At 48.0% G+C, this 21,644-nt stretch overlaps 1 protein-coding gene across 2 annotated transcripts in view; it reads left to right on the top strand.

Annotated features, from left to right (window-relative positions):
* LOC144674805 (fucolectin-like) overlaps positions 1 to 21,644 on the top strand; it is a 56,696-nt gene that overhangs the window by 26,336 nt on the left and 8,716 nt on the right. Inside the window, exons 2-4 of one of the 2 annotated variants that reach the window (XM_078536006.1) lie at positions 12,283 to 12,395; positions 14,329 to 14,396; positions 15,049 to 15,328. In XM_078536006.1, coding sequence (XP_078392132.1) covers positions 14,330 to 14,396; positions 15,049 to 15,328 — 347 coding nt within the window. In that variant the 5' untranslated portion in view covers positions 12,283 to 12,395; position 14,329. The remainder of the gene's footprint in view (positions 1 to 12,282; positions 12,396 to 14,328; positions 14,397 to 15,048; positions 15,329 to 21,644) is intronic. The other variant, XM_078536013.1, reaches the window with a different exon arrangement.

Here is a 21,644-nt window from a genome sequence, read left to right on the forward strand (position 1 = left end):
TACTGACCCTCCGACAGTGCGGCACTCCCTCAGTACTGACCCTCCGACAGTGCGGGGCTCCCTCAGTACTGACCCTCTGACAGTGCTGCACTCCCTCAGTACTGACCCTCTGACAGTGCCGCACTCCCTCAGTGCTGCCCCTCTGACAGTGCAGCACTCCCTCAGTACTGACCCTCTGACAGTGCAGCACTCCCTCAGTACTGACCCTCCAACAATGTTCCTTCCTTACTGCCCTCCACACCCCTCAGTACAACACTGAAATGTCAGCCTGGGTTATAAAGTCAAGTCTCTGGAGTGGGACTTGAGCCTTTGACCTTCTCACGAATGGATGGTTGGGATTGGATTGAGTAACAACTGCCACAAGTTTAGAAACTTCTGCTTAGGAACAGAACTTCTCTTTGACAAACTGTCAGTTGGGAAAGGACATCCTGGCCCAACGAGGTAACTGTTAAAAGATGGAGAGTTGTGTCATAAGCAACTGCTGCATTTTGTTCTGGATGAAACCTGGCTTCACACCGGGGTCGGCCAAAGGTCACGTACAATAAAACAGCCCAATAATATTAATAATGAGCAGAATCATTTTGGATGCAAACCAGTTGATGTAAGCATCAGAAGCCAGGTGTATTAAAATGTTATGATAAAGTTGAGCTGGATTGAGTACAGACCATAATGATACGTATAAATCAGGCTAATATCTGAATCGGATCCAGACTGAAGCAGCCAGTGGATTTTATCTAGACTTGCCAAGTGGTTTTACAGCCAATGAAGTATTTTTGAAGTGTAGTCACTCCTGTAATGAGGAAATGACGGCAACCAAAATGCATACAGCGAGACTCCACATACATCAATGTATCAATGGCCAAATCATGTTACCGTGATGCTGGGTGAATTGAGAGGTGAATATTTACCAGAGCCCCTCGATTCTTTGAAGAGTGCCATGGGATCTTTTACATTCAAACTTTTATTCTATTCATTCATGGGATGTGGGTGTCATTGTCAAGGCCAGCATTAATTACCCATCCTGAGTTGCCCTTGAGAAGGTGGTGGTGAGCTGCCTTCTTGAACCACTGCAGTCCATGTGGTGTAGGTACATCCACAGTGCTGTTAGGGTGGGAGTTCCAGGATTTTGATCCAGTGACAGCGGGAGAATGCCCTTTCTGTTATAAACCAGAATACAACTGAGTGGCTTGCTAGGCCAGTTCAGGGACCAATTAAGAGTCAACTACATTGCTGTGGGTCTGGAGTCACATGTAGGCCCAGACCAGGTAAGGACGGCAGATTTCCTTCCCTAAACGGAAATGGTGAACCAGATGGGTTTTTACAACAATCGAGCAGTTCCGTTGTCACCATCACCGTTCCCAGTGTTTTGCTGTAAAATGACTTAATTCATTGAAATTTAATTTCCCCAACAGCTGGGGTGGGATTTGAATTCATGTCTCTCCCTCTGAATTACTTGTTCAGTAACATAGACACAATGGTACTGTAATCTTTCTGCTATAAACCAGAAATGGGGAGCTTCAGCTTTGAGGTGACATGTCTTAAAACAAAGAATGTTCACTTTGTTAACTCTTTCCTTATTTAAATATCTATAGAAACTCTTATTTCCCATCTTTATATTACTAGCTGGCTTTCTCTTGTGCTCTAATGTTTCTATCCTTATTAATCTTTTAGCCTTTCTTTGCTGTTTTTTTATTCTGTCCAATCTTCTGACCTGCCACCCACCCTTGTGCAATTATTTGCTTTTTTTTTAAGTCTGATACTATCTTTAACTTTTTTAGTTAACCACGGATAGTGGGCCCTCCCCTTGGAATTTTTCTTTCTCATTGGAATGTATATATTCTGTGTATCCTGAAATATCCCCTTAAATGTCTGCACTGAAGTACTATTGATCTATCCCTTAACCTCATTTGTCAGTTCACTTTAGCTAGTTCTGCTTTCATGCCCTCATAATCACCCTTATTTACATTTAAAGCACTAGTCTTGGCCCTAATCTTCTCCCCCTCAGAATGAATGTAAAATTCAATCATATTATAATTGCTGCTACCAAGGGGCACCTTTACTATGAGATTTTTAATTAACTCTATCTCGCTGCACAATACCAGGTCTAATATTGCCTGTTTTCTGGTTGGCTCCAGAACATGTTTCTTTAAGAAGCTATCCCTAAAAGACTCTATGAACTCCTTATCTAGGTTACCTTTTCTCATCTGATTTATCCAGTCTAGTTCTGTGAAAGAGTCGCATGTGCTATGGATAAAGGGGTACTAGTGGATGTACTGTACTTAGATTCCCAGAAGGCATTTGATAAAGTGCCAGATCAGAGGTTATTGTGGAAAATAAAAGCACATGGTGTAGGGGGTAACCATATTGGCATGGATAGAAGATTAGCTAGCTAACAGGAAGCAGAGAGTAGGCATAAATGGGTCATTTCATGGTTGGCAGGATGTGAGGAGTGGTGTGCCACAGGGATCAGTGCTGGGGCCTCAACTGCTTACAATTCATATAAATGACCTGGATGAAGGGGCCAAAGGTATGGTTGTTAAATTTGCAGATCACACAAAGGTAGGTAGATAGACATTAAGTTGTGAAGAGGGCATAAGGAGGCTACAAAGGGAAATATATAGGGTAAGTGAGTGGGCAAAGACCTGGCAAATGGAGTATAATGTGGGAAAATGTGAAATTGTCTATTTTGGCAGGAAGAATAAAGAATAAGCTTATTATCTAAATGGTGAGAGATTGCAGAGCTCCGAGATTCAGAGGGATCTGGGTGTCCTAGTGCATGAATCACAAAAGGTTAGTATGCAGGTACAGCAGGTAATTAGGAAAGATAATTGAATGTTATCATTTTTTGTGAGGGGAATTGATTACAACAGGAGGGAGGTTATGCTTCAGTTTTTATTCATTCACAGGGTGTTGCTTCAGGCTATGCTTCAGTTATACAGGGCACTGGTAACACCACATCTGGAATACTGTGTACAGCATTGGTCTCCTTAGGATGTAAATGCGTTGGAAGCAGTTCAGAGAAGGTTTACTAGACTAATGCCAGGAATGAGCAGGATGTCTTATGAGGAAAGGTTGGACAGACTAGGCTTGTATCCACTGGAGTTTAGTAGAGTAAAAGGCAACTTAATTGAAACCTTTAAGGTCCTGAGAGGTCTTGACAGTGTGGCTATGGAGAGGATGGTTCCTGTTGTGGGAGAATCTAGAACTAGAGGCCACTGCCGGGTTGTGAGTCTTTGGAACTCTCTTCCTCAAAAGCGGTGGAAACAGAGTCTTTGAATATTTTTAAGCCAGAGCGAGATGGATTCTTGATTAACAAGAGGGTGAAGGGTTATCAGGGGTTGTAATTTTTTTATCATTCACGGGATGTGGGCATCGCTGGCTAGCCCAGCATTTATTGCCCATCCCTAGTTGCCCTTGAGAAGGTGGTGGTGAGCTGCCTTCTTGAGCCGCTGCAGTCCCTGTGGTGTAGGTACACCCACAGCGCTGTTAGGGAGGGAGTTCCAGGATTTTGACCCAGCAACAGTGAAGGAATGGCGATATATTTCCAAGTCTGGATGGTGAGTGACTTGGAGGGGAACTTCCAGGTGGTGGTGTTCCCATCTATCTGCTGCCCTTGTCCTTCTAGATGGTAGTGGTCGTGGGTTTGGAAGGTGCTGTCTAAGGAGCCTTGGTGAATTCCTGCAGCGCATCTTGTAGATGGTACACATACTGCTGCTACTGTGCGTCGGTGGTGGAGGGAGTGAATGTGTGTGGATGTGGTGCCAATCAAGTGGGCTGCTTTGTCCTTGATGGTGTCAAGTTTCTTGAGTGTTGTGGGAGCTGCACTCATCCAGGCAAGTGGGGAGTATTCCATCACACTCCTGACTTGTGCCTTGTAGATGGTGGACAGGCTTTGGGGAGTCAGGAGGTGAGTTACTTGCCACAGGGTTCCTAGCCTCTAACCTACTCTGGTAGCCACAGTATTTATATGGCTGGTCCAGTTCAGTTTCAATGTGGAGTTGAGTTACAATTAGACCATGATCTTATTGAATGGCAGAGCAGGCTCAAGGGGGCCGAGTGGCCCACTCCTGCCCCTAATTCGTATGTTCATAAGACAGCTCACCATAGCCTTCTCAAGGGCAATTAGATCTGGGCAATGAATGCTGGCCTTGTCAGCGACACTCACATTGTAGGAATGAACGACTAAAAAAGGGCAGGCATAAGAAGAGAACGAAGGAATCAGAGACCAGATACACGTAGGATAGGAGAACGGGGACACATATGGAATAAGGCTAAAGGAGGAGGAGTGCTTTAAGAAAGTGAGTGCAGATTTGGGGTACTAGTTATAGAATTTGTCAGCAGTAAAGGCAGCATTTATTGCCCATCCCTAATTGCCCTTGAGAAGGTGGTGGTGAGCTGCCTTCATGAACCACTGAAGTCCATGTGGTGTAGGTACACCCACAGTGCTGTTAGGGAGGGAGTTCCAGGGTTTTGACCCAGTGACAGCGAAGGAACAACAATATACATTAGGGTTTTTCTCTTTCAAATCCTCTCATCATCTTGAAACTATCTATTATGTCACTTCTTAACCTTCTCTATTCCAAACGGAACAGTCTGAACTTTTCCAACCTCTCCTCATAACTGAAGACCCTCATCCCAGTGACATCCTGGTAAATCCCCTCTGTAGCATTTGTAAGACCTTTACATCTTTCTTGATGGCTCCAGATAGGTTTCCTCACCGCCTTCTGAAGGGCAATTAGGAATGGGCAATAAATGCTGGCCTAGCCAGTGACACCCACATCCCATTAAAGAATATAAGGAAACTACTGTTTTTCCATATTATTCCTCTCAAATTTCATTATTTCACACTTCTCTGCATTGAACTTCATCTGCCATCTTCTGCCCATTCAGCACCCACTCTCTGTCCCCCAGAAACTGAGAATTATTGTCACCACTTTGTCAAGTTTCACATTATCTCCAAACTTTATAAAGCTGCTTCCTGTACCCAAATCTAGGTGATTTATAAAAATTCCACCGAATAATGGATTCAAAACTGACTCATGGAGAACACGGCGTCATTATCCTTCCTTTCCTGTCACTGAGCCAATTCTGGATCCATAACCATCACTTTCACCTTAATACCAGTGGCTTCCATCTTCTTCATAAATCCCCCATATGGCACTTTGTCAAATGTTGTCTAAAGGTCTGTACACACAGCAGCTACTGCACCACCTTGATCATCTTTCTCCATTACCTCACCAAAGAATTTGATCAATCAGACATGATTTACCTTTAACAGTCCACAATGACCCACCTCGACTAACCCTTACCTTCCCAAACGAAAGCTTATTGTGTCCCTGGTAATGGTTTCCAATAATTTCACCACCATTGATGTTAGGTTGATTGACCTGGTGTTTCTCTGGTTTATTCCTCTCCCCTTTCTTGAATAGTGGTTTAACAATAGCGACCCTGCAATTCTGTATTCAATGAGAGGCTGTGACCAATGCTTTGGCTATTTCTACCCTTGCTTCTTTCAGTGACATGGGATGTATTTCCATCTGGACTGACTGACTTACCACCTTTCTGCAGTGATTATGTGGTGCGGTAATATGCTGGTAATGTTGTGAGGCTAGTAAACCAGAGGCCTGGATAAATGCTCAGGAAACACAAGTTCATGTTGCACCATAGCAGCTGGAGGAGTCACAGTTGATTAATTAAACCTGAAGTAAAAATTTAGTTTCAGTAATGGTAACTTTTATGCTTCTATAGTGTGAAGTGACCACCTGGGAAGTATGTTTGAGGGCACTCGAACTGCAGTAACTCCAGCAGCTCCTCAAATTGGAGCAGGTTCTCAAGCAAATGGCAGCACTTTAGGAGAGGCAATGGTATTGTCACTGACTAGTAATCCAAAGGCCCAGGGTGATGCTCTGGGGACCCGGGTTCGAATCCCACCACGGCAAATGGTGAAATTTGAATTCAATAAAAATCTGGAATTAAAAGTCTAATGATGACCATGAAACTGTTGTCGATTGTTGTAAAAACCCATCTGGTTCACTAATGTCCTTTAGGGAAGGAAATCTGCCGTCCTTACCTGGTCTGGCCTACATGTGACCCCTGACCCACAGCAATGTGGTTGACTCTTAACTGCCCCCTGAACTGGCCCAGCAAGTCACTCAGTTGTGACAAAAAAGGAGCCCTGTGGGTGTACCCACACCACATGGACTGCAGCGGTTCACCACCCTCTCAAGGGCAACTAGGGATGGGCAATAAATGCCAGCAAAGCCCACATCCCATGGATGAATAAAACAAAAACTTTCTGCACCCTATGGTTATGCAGGATGTGGCCTGGAATTCCCAAATTGGAACAGAATGCTCAGGCGATCGAACCCTGGTGAGCCCTCTGACCTCAGAATCACTGAGGCCCTGACTGCTATGCAACACTGGATTCCAAAAACGTTCAGATACTGAGACACCAACATATAAGAAATCAATCTCTGAAAGGCTGAAGACAGTGGGGATGGTATATATTATTTAAAAACACAATGGGAAGGGGCATGAATTGAATTGCACACTTTAGGGAGGGTAATTGAATGGATTTCTTGTCCGAAAAATCAGCAGAATGATGGAGGATGTCATGGACAGTACTTACTCATCAAAAACCTGCTCACTGATGTTCAGTTTGAGTTCTACCAGCTCCCCTTGGCTCCAAACTGATGACAATATTGGTCCAGGTTTGGAGACCTCCCAGTATGAAGCAACCACTTGATAAGCACCCCATGTACCACCTTCAAAATCCACTCCCTCCACCACTGACGCACAGTAGTAGCAGTGTGCACCATCTACAAGATGCACTGCAGGAATTCACCAAGGCTCCTTCGACAGCACCTTGCAAACCCACGACCACTACCACCTAGAAGGACAAGGGCAGCAGACACATGGGAACCCCACCACCTGGAAGTTCCCCTCCAAGTCACTCACCATCCTGACTTGGAAATATATCGCCGTTCCTTCACTGTCACTGGGTCAAAATCCTGGAACTCCCTCCCTAACAGCACAGTGGGTGTACCTACACCTCATGGACTGCAGCGGCTCAAGAAGGCAGCTCATCATCACCTTCTCAAGGGCAACTAGGGATGGGCAATAAATGCTGGCCCAGCCAGTGAAGCCCACATCCCGTGAATGATTAATAAAAATAATCATAGCAGGTGGATGGAGCCAGTGGTCAGTCCTCAAAGGGAGCGAGTAAAAGGTCAAAAGAGGCTTCCTGGTCAAGTCAGAAAATTCCTTCCAACAACCAGAGGCTCCAGGATCTTTATTCCTTCATGGGACATGGGCATTGCTGACAAAGCCAGCATTTCTTGCCCATCTTTAATTACCCTGCTTGAACTGAGTGGTTTGCTCGGCCATTTCAGGGGGAAGTTAAGGGTCAACCACATTGCTGTGGGTCTGGAGTCACATGTAGGCCAGACCAGGTAAGGACAGCAGATTTCCTTCCCTAAAGGACATTAGTGAACCAGATGGGTTTTTACAACAATCAATAATAGTTTGATGGTCATCATTGAATTTTTTGAGGAGGTGACCAGGTGTGTAGATGAGGGTAGTGCAGTTGATGTAATTTATATGGATTTCAGCAAAGCCTTTGACCATATGGGAGACTTATAAAGAAGGCAAGTGCACATGGGATACAGGGTAATTTGATAAGGTGGATTCAAAGTTGGCTTAGTTGTAGGAGACAGAGGGTGATGACAGAAGGATGCTTTAGTGACTGGAAGTCAGTGTCCAGTGGCGTACCACAGGGATCTGTGCTCGGTCCCCTATTATTCATCATTTATATAAACGACATAGATGACTATGTGGGGGTAGGATTAGTAAGTTTGCGGATGACACAAAGATTGGCCGGGTGGTTAATAGTGAGGCTGAGTGTCTTGGGCTACAGGAAGATATAGACGGGATGGTCAAATGGGAAGATAAGTGGCAGATGGAATTTAACCCTGAAAATTGTGAGGTGATACACTTTGGAAGGAGTAATTTGAGAAGGAAGTATTCAATGAACGGCATGACACTAGGAAGTTCTGAGGAACAAAGGGACTTTGGCGTGTATGTCCATAGATCTCTGAAGGCAGAGGGCATGTTAGTGGGGTGGTGAAAAAGGCATATGGGACACTTGCCTTTATCAATCAAGGCATAGATTACAAAAGTAGGGAGGTCATGTTGGAGTTGTATAGAACCTTGGTGAGGCCACAGCTGGAGTACTGTGTACAGTTCTGGTCACCACATTATAGGAAGGATGTGATTGCACTGGAGAGGGTGCAGTGGAGATTCACCAGGATGTTGCCTGGGATGAAACATTTAAGTTATGAAGAGAGGTTGGATAGACTTGGATTGTTTTCGTTGGAGCAGAGAAGACTGAGGGGTGACCTGATCGAGGTGTACAAGATTATGAGGGGCATGGACAGTGTGGATAGGGAGCAGCTGTTCCCCTTAGTTGAAGGGTCAGTCATGAGGGGACATCAGTTCAAGGTGAGGGGTAGGAGGTTTAGAGGGGAGGTGAGGAAAAACCTTTTTACCCAGAGGGTGGTGACGGTCTGGAATGCGCTGCCTGGGAGGGTGGTGGAGGCAGGTTGCCTCACAATCTTTAAAAAGTACCTGGGTGAGCACTTGGCACATCATAACATTCAAGGCTATGGGCCAAGTGCTAGTAGATGGAATTAGGTAGGTAGGTCAGGTGTTTCTCACGTGTCGGTGCAGACTCGATGGGCCGAAGGGCCTCTTCTGCACCGTGTGATTCTGTGATTACTGAGAATAGTTTTATATTCCAGATTTATTAATTAATTCAATTTAAATTCCACCAGCTGCCTTGATAGGATTTGAACCCATGTCCACAGAGCATTGATCTGGCCCTCGGGGTTATTAGTGCAGTGACACTATCAATGCTCCATTGTCTCCCCTCTGCCTTAAGTTTTAGGTGGCCAATTTTCTTCTATCAGGGGAGGGGTAGAACACAAATGAGCCTGGGTGTGATAGCAGAATGGCAATGTTACTGGATTAGTAATCCCTGTGGCCTGGACTAATACTCCATAGATATGGGTTCAAATCCCACCACAGCAGTTTCATTAATGTTGAGTGTGAACCTATTGGATTGTTATAAACCCCATCAGGTTCACTGATTCCTTTCATAGAAGAAAATCTGCTACCCTTATGTGGTCTGGCCTACAAGTGACTCCAGACCCACAGCAATGTGGTTGACTCTGAGATGGTTTAGCAAACCAATGAATGAATCTAAGGGAGGCCTCAAAATCCTGGCAGCCCAGCAGCTCAGCCAGACTTTCCTTGTTGGATGTGCATCTCCCTTAATTTCCCACACCAACCCCTTGAGGAAATCAATTGCCACCACTGGCAGGTTAATTAGGGAGCTGCTTTCTGACCCCACGAGGGTCAAAGGCCAAGGCATTATCCTGGCCTCTCATTTCAGGGTCTTGGTCTGAAGCTCATCATTAACAGAACACCCAGCATTGTTCATTCACTCCTCCACCCCCAAGCTCTCAATTTCCCTGCACTTCTCCTTTCAAACAGATGATTCCCTCTTTCCCCATCCTGTTTAACGGCCCTACACATGTTACACATTCCCCGAGTTCTTCTATTTCTGAGGGTGTTGCTCAAATTATTATTACCTAAGATTGACAAACAGCATCAAACTTTTAGCTAATAGAAACCCAACATCAGCAGCATGTGACCATTTGCACCCTTGACCCATCTCTCCAATGCTGTGATATAAACTCTGATCAAACTGGGTCTCTCCGCAACTGTGAAGATCCTGCACAAGGTGAGGAAATTTTCTCAATCTCTTTTCCTGAAGCCTGAGTGAAGTCCAGGAATTGTGGAGTGGGTCCATGCTGGGACTATCCCGAACACTCCTGTTCCTCAATGCGCATCTTAAATCAGTGTTAGTGCTTATGCTCAGTAGAAGGGACACAGGATAGGGAGCTGCTTCCTCCATTGGGTTACTTGTCCATCCCGTCTCTGTGAGGGATTCTGGTTGAGGTTATTCTGCAATCATTGAATCCAACCCGCTTAAAATCTATTTGACACAATGGGCCGAATGGCCTCCTTCTGTGATGTTAAAAATCTGTGATAAATTCTGTGATTCTGTTAGTTCTTCAGTTGGGTAGAACAAGCTAATAGGAGCAGCAGACATATACTGAAAGCTTTGCTGATGGGTATCAATGCCTAGATAAACTAGAGAATATTTCACTTTTAAAGGATTTTTTTTTTCAGGGATTCATGAGAAGGCTGTTTACAAAGGATGCAGAGGAGATTGACTAGGTTGGTGCCAGTGTTGAGGGCATTGAGTTTATGTAGAGAGAGTGGAGAAGCTCTCCTTAGAGTGAAGATTACGAGGAGATTTAACAGAGGTGTTCAAATTCATGAAGGGCTTTGATAGAGTAAGTGAGGAGAAATTGGAGGTTGGCATGGTGGTGCAGTGGTTAGTGTTGCCACCGCATGTTTCCAGGGACCCGGGTTTGATCCAGACCACGGGTGTCTGCTTGTGTGGAGTTTGCACATTCTTCCTGTGTCTGTTTGGGTTTCCTCCACGTGCACTGGCTTCCTCCCAGGGTCCAAAGATGCGCTGGTTAGGGTGGGTTGGCTCTGGTAAATTGTCCCTGAGCGTGTGCCCTGTGATGGACTGGAGTCCTCTCCTGTGTCTACCTGACCTTGTGCCCATTCCCCATTGGGATAGGCTCTGACTTCCTGTGATCCTGAATCACACAAAGCGGCACTGGAAAAGTGAGTGAGTCTTTCCAGTGGCAGGAGGGTCGGCAACCAGAGGGACTCAGGTTGAGGGTGATTGATAAAAGAGGGGGTAATGAAGAATGTGCTGCCTGAAAGGAGGGGGCGGGGGTGGTGGGTGAGGGGAAGCAGATTCAATAATAACTTTCAAAAGGGAATTGGATAAATGTCTGAAGGGCTATGGGGAAAGAGCAGGGGCTGAGTGAAGGGTGAAGGTGGGGTGGAGATGGCATGTGAGCAGAGTGGGTTTGTCCCTTTGCTGATTCTAAAATGTATCAAAGATAATTAATGAGTAAATTACATGGTCAATGGAGAGAGGTCTGAATTAATGGGAGATGCCAGGGTCCATGGGAGTGATCAGTGGGTGAAACCTTTCCTGTCCTTGGGTTTCCCCAGTCAAACAGCTCAAGGAGAATTAGAGAGAAAGGTGGAAACATCTGGGATCTCAGCGAGTGTAAGAAATCTCTGAACTAGGCAAAGGGATGGAATGTGGCCCAGTCAGAGAGAGCTGAGGTTAGGGAAAGAGTGAAAGTGAAAACTGGAGAGCGAAGAGATATGAACGGAGGAACATAAAAGGAGTGGGGGTGGGGGTGAGGAGAAAGGGAGAGGATTGCAGAGGGCAATGGAGGGTCTGTGATGATTTTATAGCTAGCCTCCTGCTCAGTGAATCTATATCTCTGCAACAATAGCCCAGGTCTTCCAACCCCCGGATGGTCAGAGACCGGATATACGCTGCGGACTCCCTCGGAGATCCCAATGCAAGGACTCCCTGGGAATTGCCCAGGAAGTTTGAACTTCCAATAGGAAATTCCCCTGCTCTCTGGGTCGATCTGAAAAGGCCTCCAACTCTGAGTTAGAGTCAGAGATTTCAGACTTACTCACCTGGATAGTTACCCAGGAACTATTAGACAGGAAAAATCTAAGTCTAACTCCGGTGTAACTATACAACTGACTCCTCCTAATTACTCACACTGACATCCCCCTCAAACCCCCACTACCCCCAACCCTCACCCCACCCCGATTCCCCCTGACTCAACCTGACCTGACCTCACCACCTGAATCCCCAACTGGCTCTCCGAATCTCCTCTGCTGCATTGGCCTCTTGGCTCTCCCCCAATGCCCCCATTCTGACGCTCCCATTCCGCGTGACCCAACCTGACCCAACCGCACACGCTGGCCCAACTCTCCCTGACCTGGCATGCTCCAACCTCACTACCCTACAGATCTGCTACCCTACCCCTTTACCCACCCTAGCCCCTCACCCACATACCTTACCCACTCTTCACCTTCCCAAGAACCTTACCAATTTACCTCACCCACCGTATTCCCTCACCCACCTAATCCCCTTAACCCCTGCTCCCTCCCCACCCTACCCCCTCACCTACTGTACCCCCTTATCCATTTACCTCACACATCCTATCCCCTTACCCACCCGACCCCCTTGCACACTTACCCTCTCTCCATAGTTTCTCTCAGAGGCTTTGGGACATTTTAACTCTTTACTTACTGGAATAGGTCCCCTAGCAGGTGTGGTTGCTGTGCAGACTCTCTGTGCTCCTCCCTCCCACGCTCGCTGCGCTGAGTTTGAAGTCGCCCGTTGGGAGATCGCTCAGGAAAAGCGGAGGCAGGTAAGTGTGTATTTTGGTCTGATCAGGGCCCTGACCCTGATCGGAAAAATGGAGCCAATAAATGTTACAAATGATCCAGCAGTTACACCTCCTGTCAGTTGGTGAGAATCTCTCTCCTGCAGAGGAAGACAGTATTTCATATTGCCACCCATGGAATCCTGACTTATTAATTCTGAAACTGATCCTTCATTGAGTCTCAAAATACACAATTAATGTAACAACCTTTCTCTATTTTTACACCATTTTCAACAGTGAAATATGGTAGTGTGGGCTATTACAAGATGGTCAATGTGATTAATGAGTAGGTTTTTGGTCAATGTGCTTCCTGAGTGTTACTTCTTGTCTCTTATTATGCTTCTCAATTGACCTTCCTTGTTATATATAATATATTATATAATATATTATATGTTATATATAATACTACAAGTGATAACTGGTGTACAACATTAACAGTTTTGACTACTTAAATCAGAAGCAGACTTCTAGCTATTAATTAACCTGGTCTAAACTCAAAGGAAATGTGGTTTCCTATTGGGTTAATGAGACAATGTTGATGGATGAATATTGAAAGGGAGAGGCTCGGGTTTTATGAGAAAGGAAATGAGGAGAAGGAAGGGCTAAGAACAACGCTACAGAGCAACAAGTAGAGAACATAAGGAACAAGTGATGCCTTCATCAGTCAACCTGCAATAGGAGCCAACCTGGACTCATTATCTAATATTGCTGGAAAGGTCATTCCTATCAAACCGCGTGCTGTACCTGCCGTGGGAGTGTTTGATGGGGACAGTGTAGAGGGAGCTTTACTCTGTATCTAACCCCGTGCTGTACCTGTCCTGGGAGTGTTTGACGGGGACGGTGTAGAGGGAGCTTTACTCTGTATCTAACCACGTGCTATACCTGTCCTGGGAGTGTTTGATGAGAACAGAGTAGAGGGAGCTTTACTCTGTATCTAACCCCGTGCTGTACCTGTCCTGGGAGCGTTTGATGGGGACAGTGTAGAGGGAGCTTTACTCTGTATCTAACCCCATGCTGTACCTGTCCTGGGAGTGTTTGATGGGGACGGTGTAGAGGGAGCTTTACTCTGTATCTAACCCCGTGCTGTACCTGTCCTGGGAGTGTTTGATGAGAACAGAGTAGAGGGAGCTTTACTCTGTATCTAACCCCGTGCTGTACCTGCCCTGGGGACATTTTAGGTAGTAAGTGTAATGCTTTTAATACTCTCTCTGCTGTGCACCTGCAATTGGGTATATTATACAAAACTTACTTCAATTTGAATTCTTACAGGCAGATGGGGGGACTGTGATACTGTCAGCCTATGCTTTATTGAGAGTCAGTTTCAGATGCGATAGGGATGTGCTGGTCTTCGCACTGGTGACTTTAATCTTCTGCCATTTATATTTCCCTCCCCTCTAGCCCGACTAAAATGACTACAACACAGTCCTTCTCAACAGTGACAATCTATGCTGAATATTTGACAAGCAGATCCTCAGTCTGAAATGTAACAGATGGTCAGAGAGTGAATGCTAAGGAGCAGGAGTATTCATGTTCCCACCCTGTTCTGTGCTAACTGAACTGGGTTCGGTCAGGGGGAAACTGTTACTCTCGCTGCTCTCTGACCTAGATGAGTAACGTTGGAACAGGTTCCCAATGTGGGCCAGTGCTCCTGATTGGACCATGTTGCAGTTTACCAGGGTCCCTTCCCAGAGGAACCTCACTCCCAAAGTCTGCTCCCCAGTCCATGCCAAGCGCGCCGCTGGGTGGTGGGCCAGGCGAGTTACCTGAGTTAGTTCTCCCTAACGCCTCCTTCATAGAGAAACTGTGAATGGATAAAATGGCACAGCTCCAAGTCTGAGTGGGTCTTCCACTTGCTGGCAATTCTCAAACCCCGGTTAACTCTGTGAATAACATTTCCCTGTCTGTGTCTTTCCGGCAGGATGATGCTCCATTACTTGTTTGTATTTGCCTCCCTCTGTGGTATATTTCACATTGGAAATTCACAAGGTAAGAGATTAACGTGTGTCAGTTATGGCTAATTACAAACTAGGGGGAGGTGGTGGCAGAGTGGTATTGTCACTGGGCTAGTATTCCAGAAGCCCCAAGGTAATTCACTGGGACCTGTGTTCAAATCCAGCCAAGGGAAATTTGAATTCAATAAAAATCTGGAATTAAGAGTCTGATGATGACCATGAAACCATTGTCAATTTTTGTAAAGACCCATCTGGTTCACTAATGTCCCTTAGGAAAGGAAATTTGGCCTGACTCTAGACCCACAATATGGTGGGTTCTTAAAATTCCCTCTGAACAAGGGCAATTAGGGATGGGGAATAAATGGTCTGGCCAGTGACACCCACACCCCGTGAAGAAAGGAAAACTATTCAAGATCTGTCTCAGGTTCAAACAGTGTTCAGTTCCCACTTTGGCTGATTATTAGTGCAGACTGGTCCTGGTCAGACTGGGTCGGTGACTGTGATCAGAGGGAGTGAGACAGAGTGAGGAGAGAGTGGGAGACAGAGTGAGCAGGGGGTGAGGGAGCAGAGAGTGAGAGACAGAGAGAGGGAGGAGAGTGTTGTGGAGTCCTCTTCAGTTCAGGCATGAATTGTGTAGATTTGAGTGGAAGGTATTGTAAATGGACATCTGATCTTTGTACTTTTAGAAAATGTGGCTGCTGGGATTCGGGCCACACAGTCTACCACCTACAGACACTTTGCTAACGCAAATAACGCGATCGATGGAAATAAGGACACTGAATTCAGGCATTCATCCTGCAGCAGCACATACAGGGAGAATCAGCCGTGGTGGAGAGTGGATTTGCAGCGACATTACCGGGTCTTTGTTGTAAGAATCACGAACAGAAATAAAAAAGGACAAAGGCTGAATGGAGCAGAAATCCGAATCGGAGATTCACTTGAAAATAACGGCAACGGCAACACCCTGTAAATATATCCTGGCACCATCGGTACTCTCAGCAATCTACACTCCCCGCAATCTACACTCCCCGCATTCTACACTCCCCGCATTCTACTCTCTCCGCAATCTACACTCCCCGCAATCTACACTCCCCGCATTCTACACTCCCCGCATTCTACTCTCCCCGCAATCTACACACCCCGCATTCTACACTCCCCGCAATCTACACTCCCCGCATTCTACACTCCTCGCATTCAACACTCCCCGCAATCTACACTCCCCGCATTCTACTCTCCACGCAATCTACACTCCCCGCATTCTACACTCCCCGCAATCTACACTCCCTGCAATCTACACTCCCCGCAATCTACACTCCCCGCATTCTACACTCCCCGCAATCTACACTCCCCGCATTCTACTCTCCCCGCAATCTACACTACCCGCATTCTACACTCCCCGCAATCTACTCTCCCCGCAATCTACTCTCCCCGCAATCTACACTCCCCGCAATCTACTCTCCCAGCAATCTACTCTCCCCGCAATCTACTCTCTCCGCACTCTACTCTCCCCGCAATCTACTCTCCCCGCAATCTACTCTCCCCGCAATCTACACTCCCCGCATTCTACTCTCCCCGCAATCTACACTCCCCGCATTCTACTCTCCCCGCAATCTACACTCCCCGCATTCTACACTCCCCGCAATCTACACTCCCCGCATTCTACACTCTCCGCAATCTACACTCTCAGCAATCTACACTCCCCGCAATCTACTCTCCCCGCAATCTACACTCCCCGCAATCTACACTCCCCGCATTCTACACTCCCCGCATTCTACACTCCCCGCAATCTACACTCCCCGCAATCTACACTCCCCGCAATCTACACTCCCCGCATTCTAATCTCCCCGCATTCTACACTCCCCGCATTCTAAACTCTCCGCAATCTACACTCCCTGCAATCTACACTCCCCGCAATCTACACTCCCCGCAATCTACTCTCCCCGCAATCTAAACTCCCCGCAATCTACACTCCCCGCAATCTACACTCCCCGCAATCTCTTCTCCCCGCATTCTACACTACCCGCAATCTATACTCCCCGCAATCTACACTCCCCGCAATCTACACTCCCCGCATTCTAAACTCTCCGCAATCTACACTCCCCGCATTCTAAACTCTCTGCAATCTACACTCCCCGCATTCTACACTCCCCGCAATCTACACTCCCCGCATTCTACACTCCCCGCATTCTAAACTCTCTGCAATCTACACTCCCCGCATTCTACACTCCCCGCAATCTACACTCCCCGCAATCTACACTCTCCCCGCAATCTACACTCCCCGCAATCTACACTCCCCGCAATCAACACTCCCCGCAATCTACACTCCCCGCAATCTACACTCCCCGCATTCTACACTCCCCGCAATCTACACTCCCCGCAATCTACACTGCCCGCATTCTACACTCCCCGCAATCTACACTCCCCGCAATCTACACTCCCCGCAATCTACACTCCCCGCAATCTACATTCTCCGCATTCTAAACTCTCAGCAATCTACACTCCCCGCAATCTACACTCCCCGCATTCTACACTCCCCGCAATCTACACTCCCCGCAATCTACACTCCCCGCAATCTACACTCTCCGCATTCTACACTCTCTGCATTCTACACTCCCCGCAATCTACTCTCCCCGCATTCTACACTCCCCGCATTCTGCTCTCCCCACAATCTACACTCCCCGCATTCTACACTCTCCGCAATCTACACTCCCCGCAATCTACACTCACCGCATTCTACACTCCCCGCAATCTAAACTCCCCGCAATCTACACTCCCCGCATTTTACACTCCCTGCAATCTACACTCCCCGCAATCTACACTCCCCGCATTCTACACTCCCCGCAATCTACACTCCCCGCATTCTAAACTCCCCGCAATCTACACTCCCCGCATTCTACACTCCCCGCAATCTACACTCCCCGCATTCTAAACTCACCGCAATCTACTCTCCCCGCATTCTACACTCCCCGCATTCTACACTCCCCGCATTCTACACTCCCCGCAATCAACACTCCCTGCAATCTAAACTCTCCGCATTCTACACTCCCCGCATTCTACTCTCCCCGCATTCTACTCTCCCCGCAATCTACACTCCCCGCAATCTACTCTCCCCGCAATCTACACTACCCGCATTCTACTCTCCCCGCAATCTACTCTCCCCGCAATCTACACTCCCCGCATTCTACACTCTCCGCAATCTACACTCTCAGCAATCTACACTCCCCGCAATCTACTCTCCCCGCAATCTACGCTCCCCGCAATCTACACTCCCCGCATTCTACACTCCCCGCAATCTACACTCCCCGCAATCAACACTCCCCGCATTCTACTCTCCCCGCATTCTACACTCCCCGCAATCTACACTCCCCGCAATCTACACTCCCCGCACTCTAAACTCTCAGCAATCTACTCTCCCCGCATTCTAAACTCCCCGCAATCTACACTCCCCGCAATCTACACTCCCCGCATTCTACACACCCCGCAATCTACACTCCCCGCAATCTAAACTCTCAGCAATCTACTCTCCCCGCATTCTACACTCCCTGCAATCTACACTCCCCGCAATCTACACTCCCCGCATTCTACACCCCCCGCAATCTACACTCCCCGCAATCTAAACTCTCAGCAATCTACTCTCCCCGCATTCTACACTCCCCGCAATCTACACTCCCCGCAATCTACACTCCCCGCATTCTACACCCCCCGCAATCTACACTCCCCGCATTCTAAACTCTCAGCAATCTACTCTCCCCGCATTCTAAACTCCCCGCATTCTACACTCCCCGCATTCTACACTTTCCGCATTCTAAACTCTCAGCAATCTACTCTCCCCGCATTCTAAACTCCCCGCATTCTACACTCCCCGCAATCTACACTCCCCGCATTCTACACTCCCCGCAATCTACACTTCCCGCATTCTAAACTCACCGCATTCTAAACTCTCAGCAATCTACCCTGCCCGCATTCTACACTCCCCGCAATCTACACTCTCCGCATTCTAAACTCTCAGCAATCTACACTCCCCGCATTCTACACTCCCCGCAATCTACACTCTCCGCATTCTACACTCCCCGCATTCTATACTCTCCGCATTCTAAACTCTCAGCAATCTACACTCTCCGCATTCTACACTCCCCGCAATCTACACTCTCCGCATTCTACACTCCCCGCAATCTACACTCTCCGCATTCTACACTCCCTGCAATCTACACTCTCCGCATTCTAAACTCTCAGCAATCTACACTCCCCGCAATCTACACTCCCCGCAATCTACACACCCCGCATTCTACTCTCCCCGCAATCTACACTCCCCGCATTCTACACTCCCTGCAATCTACTCTCCCTGCATTCTACACTCCCCGCAATCTACACTCCCCGCAATCTACACTCCCCGCATTCTACTCTCCCCACATTCTAAACTCTCAGCAATCTACACTCCCCGCAATCTACACTCCCCGCAATCTAAACTCCCCGCATTCTACACTCCCCGCATTCTACACACCCCGCAATATACACTCCCCGCAATCTACACTCCCCGCATTCTAAACTCTCAGCAATCTACTCTCCCCGCATTCTACACTCCCCGCATTCTACACTCCACGCAATCTACACTCCCCGCATTCTAAACTCTCAGCAATCTACTCTCCCCGCATTCTAAACTCCCCGCATTCTACACTCCCCGCATTCTACACACCCCGCAATCTACACTCCCCGCATTCTAAACTATCAGCAATCTACTCTCCCCGCATTCTACACTCCCCGCAATCTACACTCCCCGCATTCTAAACTCTCAGCAATCTACTCTCCCCGCATTCTACTCTCCCCGCATTCTAAACTCCCCGCATTCTACACTCCCCGCAATCTACACTCCCCGCATTCTACACTCTCCGCATTCTAAACTCCCCGCATTCTACTCTCCCCGCATTCTAAACTCCCCGCATTCTACACTCCCCGCAATCTACACTCCCCGCATTCTACACTCTCCGCATTCTAAACTCCCCGCATTCTACTCTCCCCGCATTCTAAACTCCCCGCATTCTACACTCCCCGCAATCTACTCTCCCCGCATTCTACTCTCCCCGCATTCTAAACTCCCCGCATTCTACACTCCCCGCAATCAACACTCCCCGCATTCTACACTCTCCGCATTCTAAACTCTCAGCAATCTACACTCCCCGCATTCTAAACTCTCTGCAATCTACCCTCCCCGCATTCTAAACCCTCCGCAATCTACACTCCCCGCAATCTACACTCCCCGCAATCTACACTCCCCGCATTCTACTCTCCCCGCATTCTACACTCCCCGCATTCTAAACTCTCCGCAATCTACACTCCCTGCAATCTACACTCCCCGCAATCTACACTCCCCGCAATCTACACTCCCCGCAATCTCTTCTCCCCGCATTCTACACTACCCGCAATCTACTCTCCCCGCATTATACACTCCCCGCAATCTACACTCCCCGCAATCTACACTCCCCGCAATCGACTCTCCCCGCAATCTACTCTCCCCGCAATCTACACCCCCCGCAATCTACATTCCCCGCTATCTACACTCCCCGCAATCTACTCTCCCTGCATTCTACACTCCCCGCAATCTACACACCCCGCATTCTACACTCCCCGCAATCTACACTCCCCGCATTCTACTCTCCCCGCAATCTACACTACCCGCATTCTACTCTCCCCGCAATCTACTCTCCCCGCAATCTACACTCCCCGCATTCTACACTCCCCGCATTCTACACTCCCCGCATTCTACTCTCCCCGCAATCTACACTCCCCGCATTCTACTCTCCCCGCAATCTACACTCCCCGCATTCTACACTCCCCGCAATCTACACTCCCCGCAATCTACACTCCCCGCATTCTCCACTCTCCGCAATCTACACACTCAGCAATCTACACTCCCCGCAATCTACTCTCCCCGCAATCTACACTCCCCGCAATCTACACTCCCCGCATTCTACACTCCCCGCATTCTACACTCCCCGCATTCTACACTCCCCGCAATCTACACTCCCCGCAATCAACACTCCCCGCATTCTACTCTCCCCGCATTCTACACTCCCCGCAATCTACACTCCCCGCAATCTACACTCCCCGCATTCTAAACTCTCAGCAATCTACTCTCCCCGCATTCTATACTCCCCGCAATCTACACTCCCCGCAATCTACACTCCCCGCATTCTACACACCCCGCAATCTACCCTCCCCGCATTCTAAACTCTCAGCAATCTACTCTCCCCGCATTCTACACTCCCCGCATTCTACACCCCCCGCAATCTACACTCCCCGCAATCTACTCTCCCCGCAATCTATGCTCCCCGCATTCTACACTCCCCGCATTCTACACTCCCCGCAATCTACACTCCCCGCAATCTACACTCCCCGCAATCTCTTCTCCCCGCATTCTACACTACCCGCAATCTACTCTCCCCGCATTCTACACTCCCCGCAATCTACACTCCCCGCAATCTACACTCCCCGCAATCTGCACTCCCCGCAATCTACACTCCCCGCAATCTACACTCCCCGTAATCTACTCTCCCTGCATTCTACACTCCCCGCAATCTACACTCCCCGCATTCTACACTCCCCGCAATCTACACTCCCCGCCCGCAATCTACACTCCCCGCAATCTACATTCCCCGCATTCTACACTCCCCACAATCAACTGTCCCCGCGTTCTATACCCTCCGCAATCTACACTCCCTGCAATCTACACTCCCCACATTCTAAACTCTCCACAATCTACTCTCCCCGCAATCTAAACTCTCTGCAATCTACACTCTCCGCAATCTACACTCCCCGCAATCGACACTCTCCGCATTCTAAACTCTCCGCAATCTACACTCCCCGCATTCTAAACTCTCCGCAATCTACACTCTCCGCAATCTACACTCCCCGCAATCTACAGTCCCCGCATTCTACACTCCCCGCAATCTACACTCCCCGCATTCTACACTCCGCGCAATCTACTCTCCCCGCAATCTACACTCCCCGCATTCTACACTCCCCGCAATCTACTCTCCCCGCGTTCTAAACTCTCTGCAATCTACACTCCCCGCATTCTACACTCCCCGCATTCTACACTCCCCGCAATCTACACTCCCCGCATTCTACACTCCCCGCAATCTACACTCCCCGCTTTCTAAACTCTCCACAATCTACACTCCCCGCAATCTACACTCCCCGCAATCTACACTCCCCGCATTCTAAACTCTCCGCGAACTACACTCCCCGCTTTCTAAACTCTCCACAATCTACACTCCCCGCAATC

This window comes from Cetorhinus maximus, chromosome 3 (assembly GCF_964194155.1).
Source record: "Cetorhinus maximus chromosome 3, sCetMax3.hap1.1, whole genome shotgun sequence".
Lineage (NCBI taxonomy): Eukaryota > Metazoa > Chordata > Chondrichthyes > Lamniformes > Cetorhinidae > Cetorhinus > Cetorhinus maximus.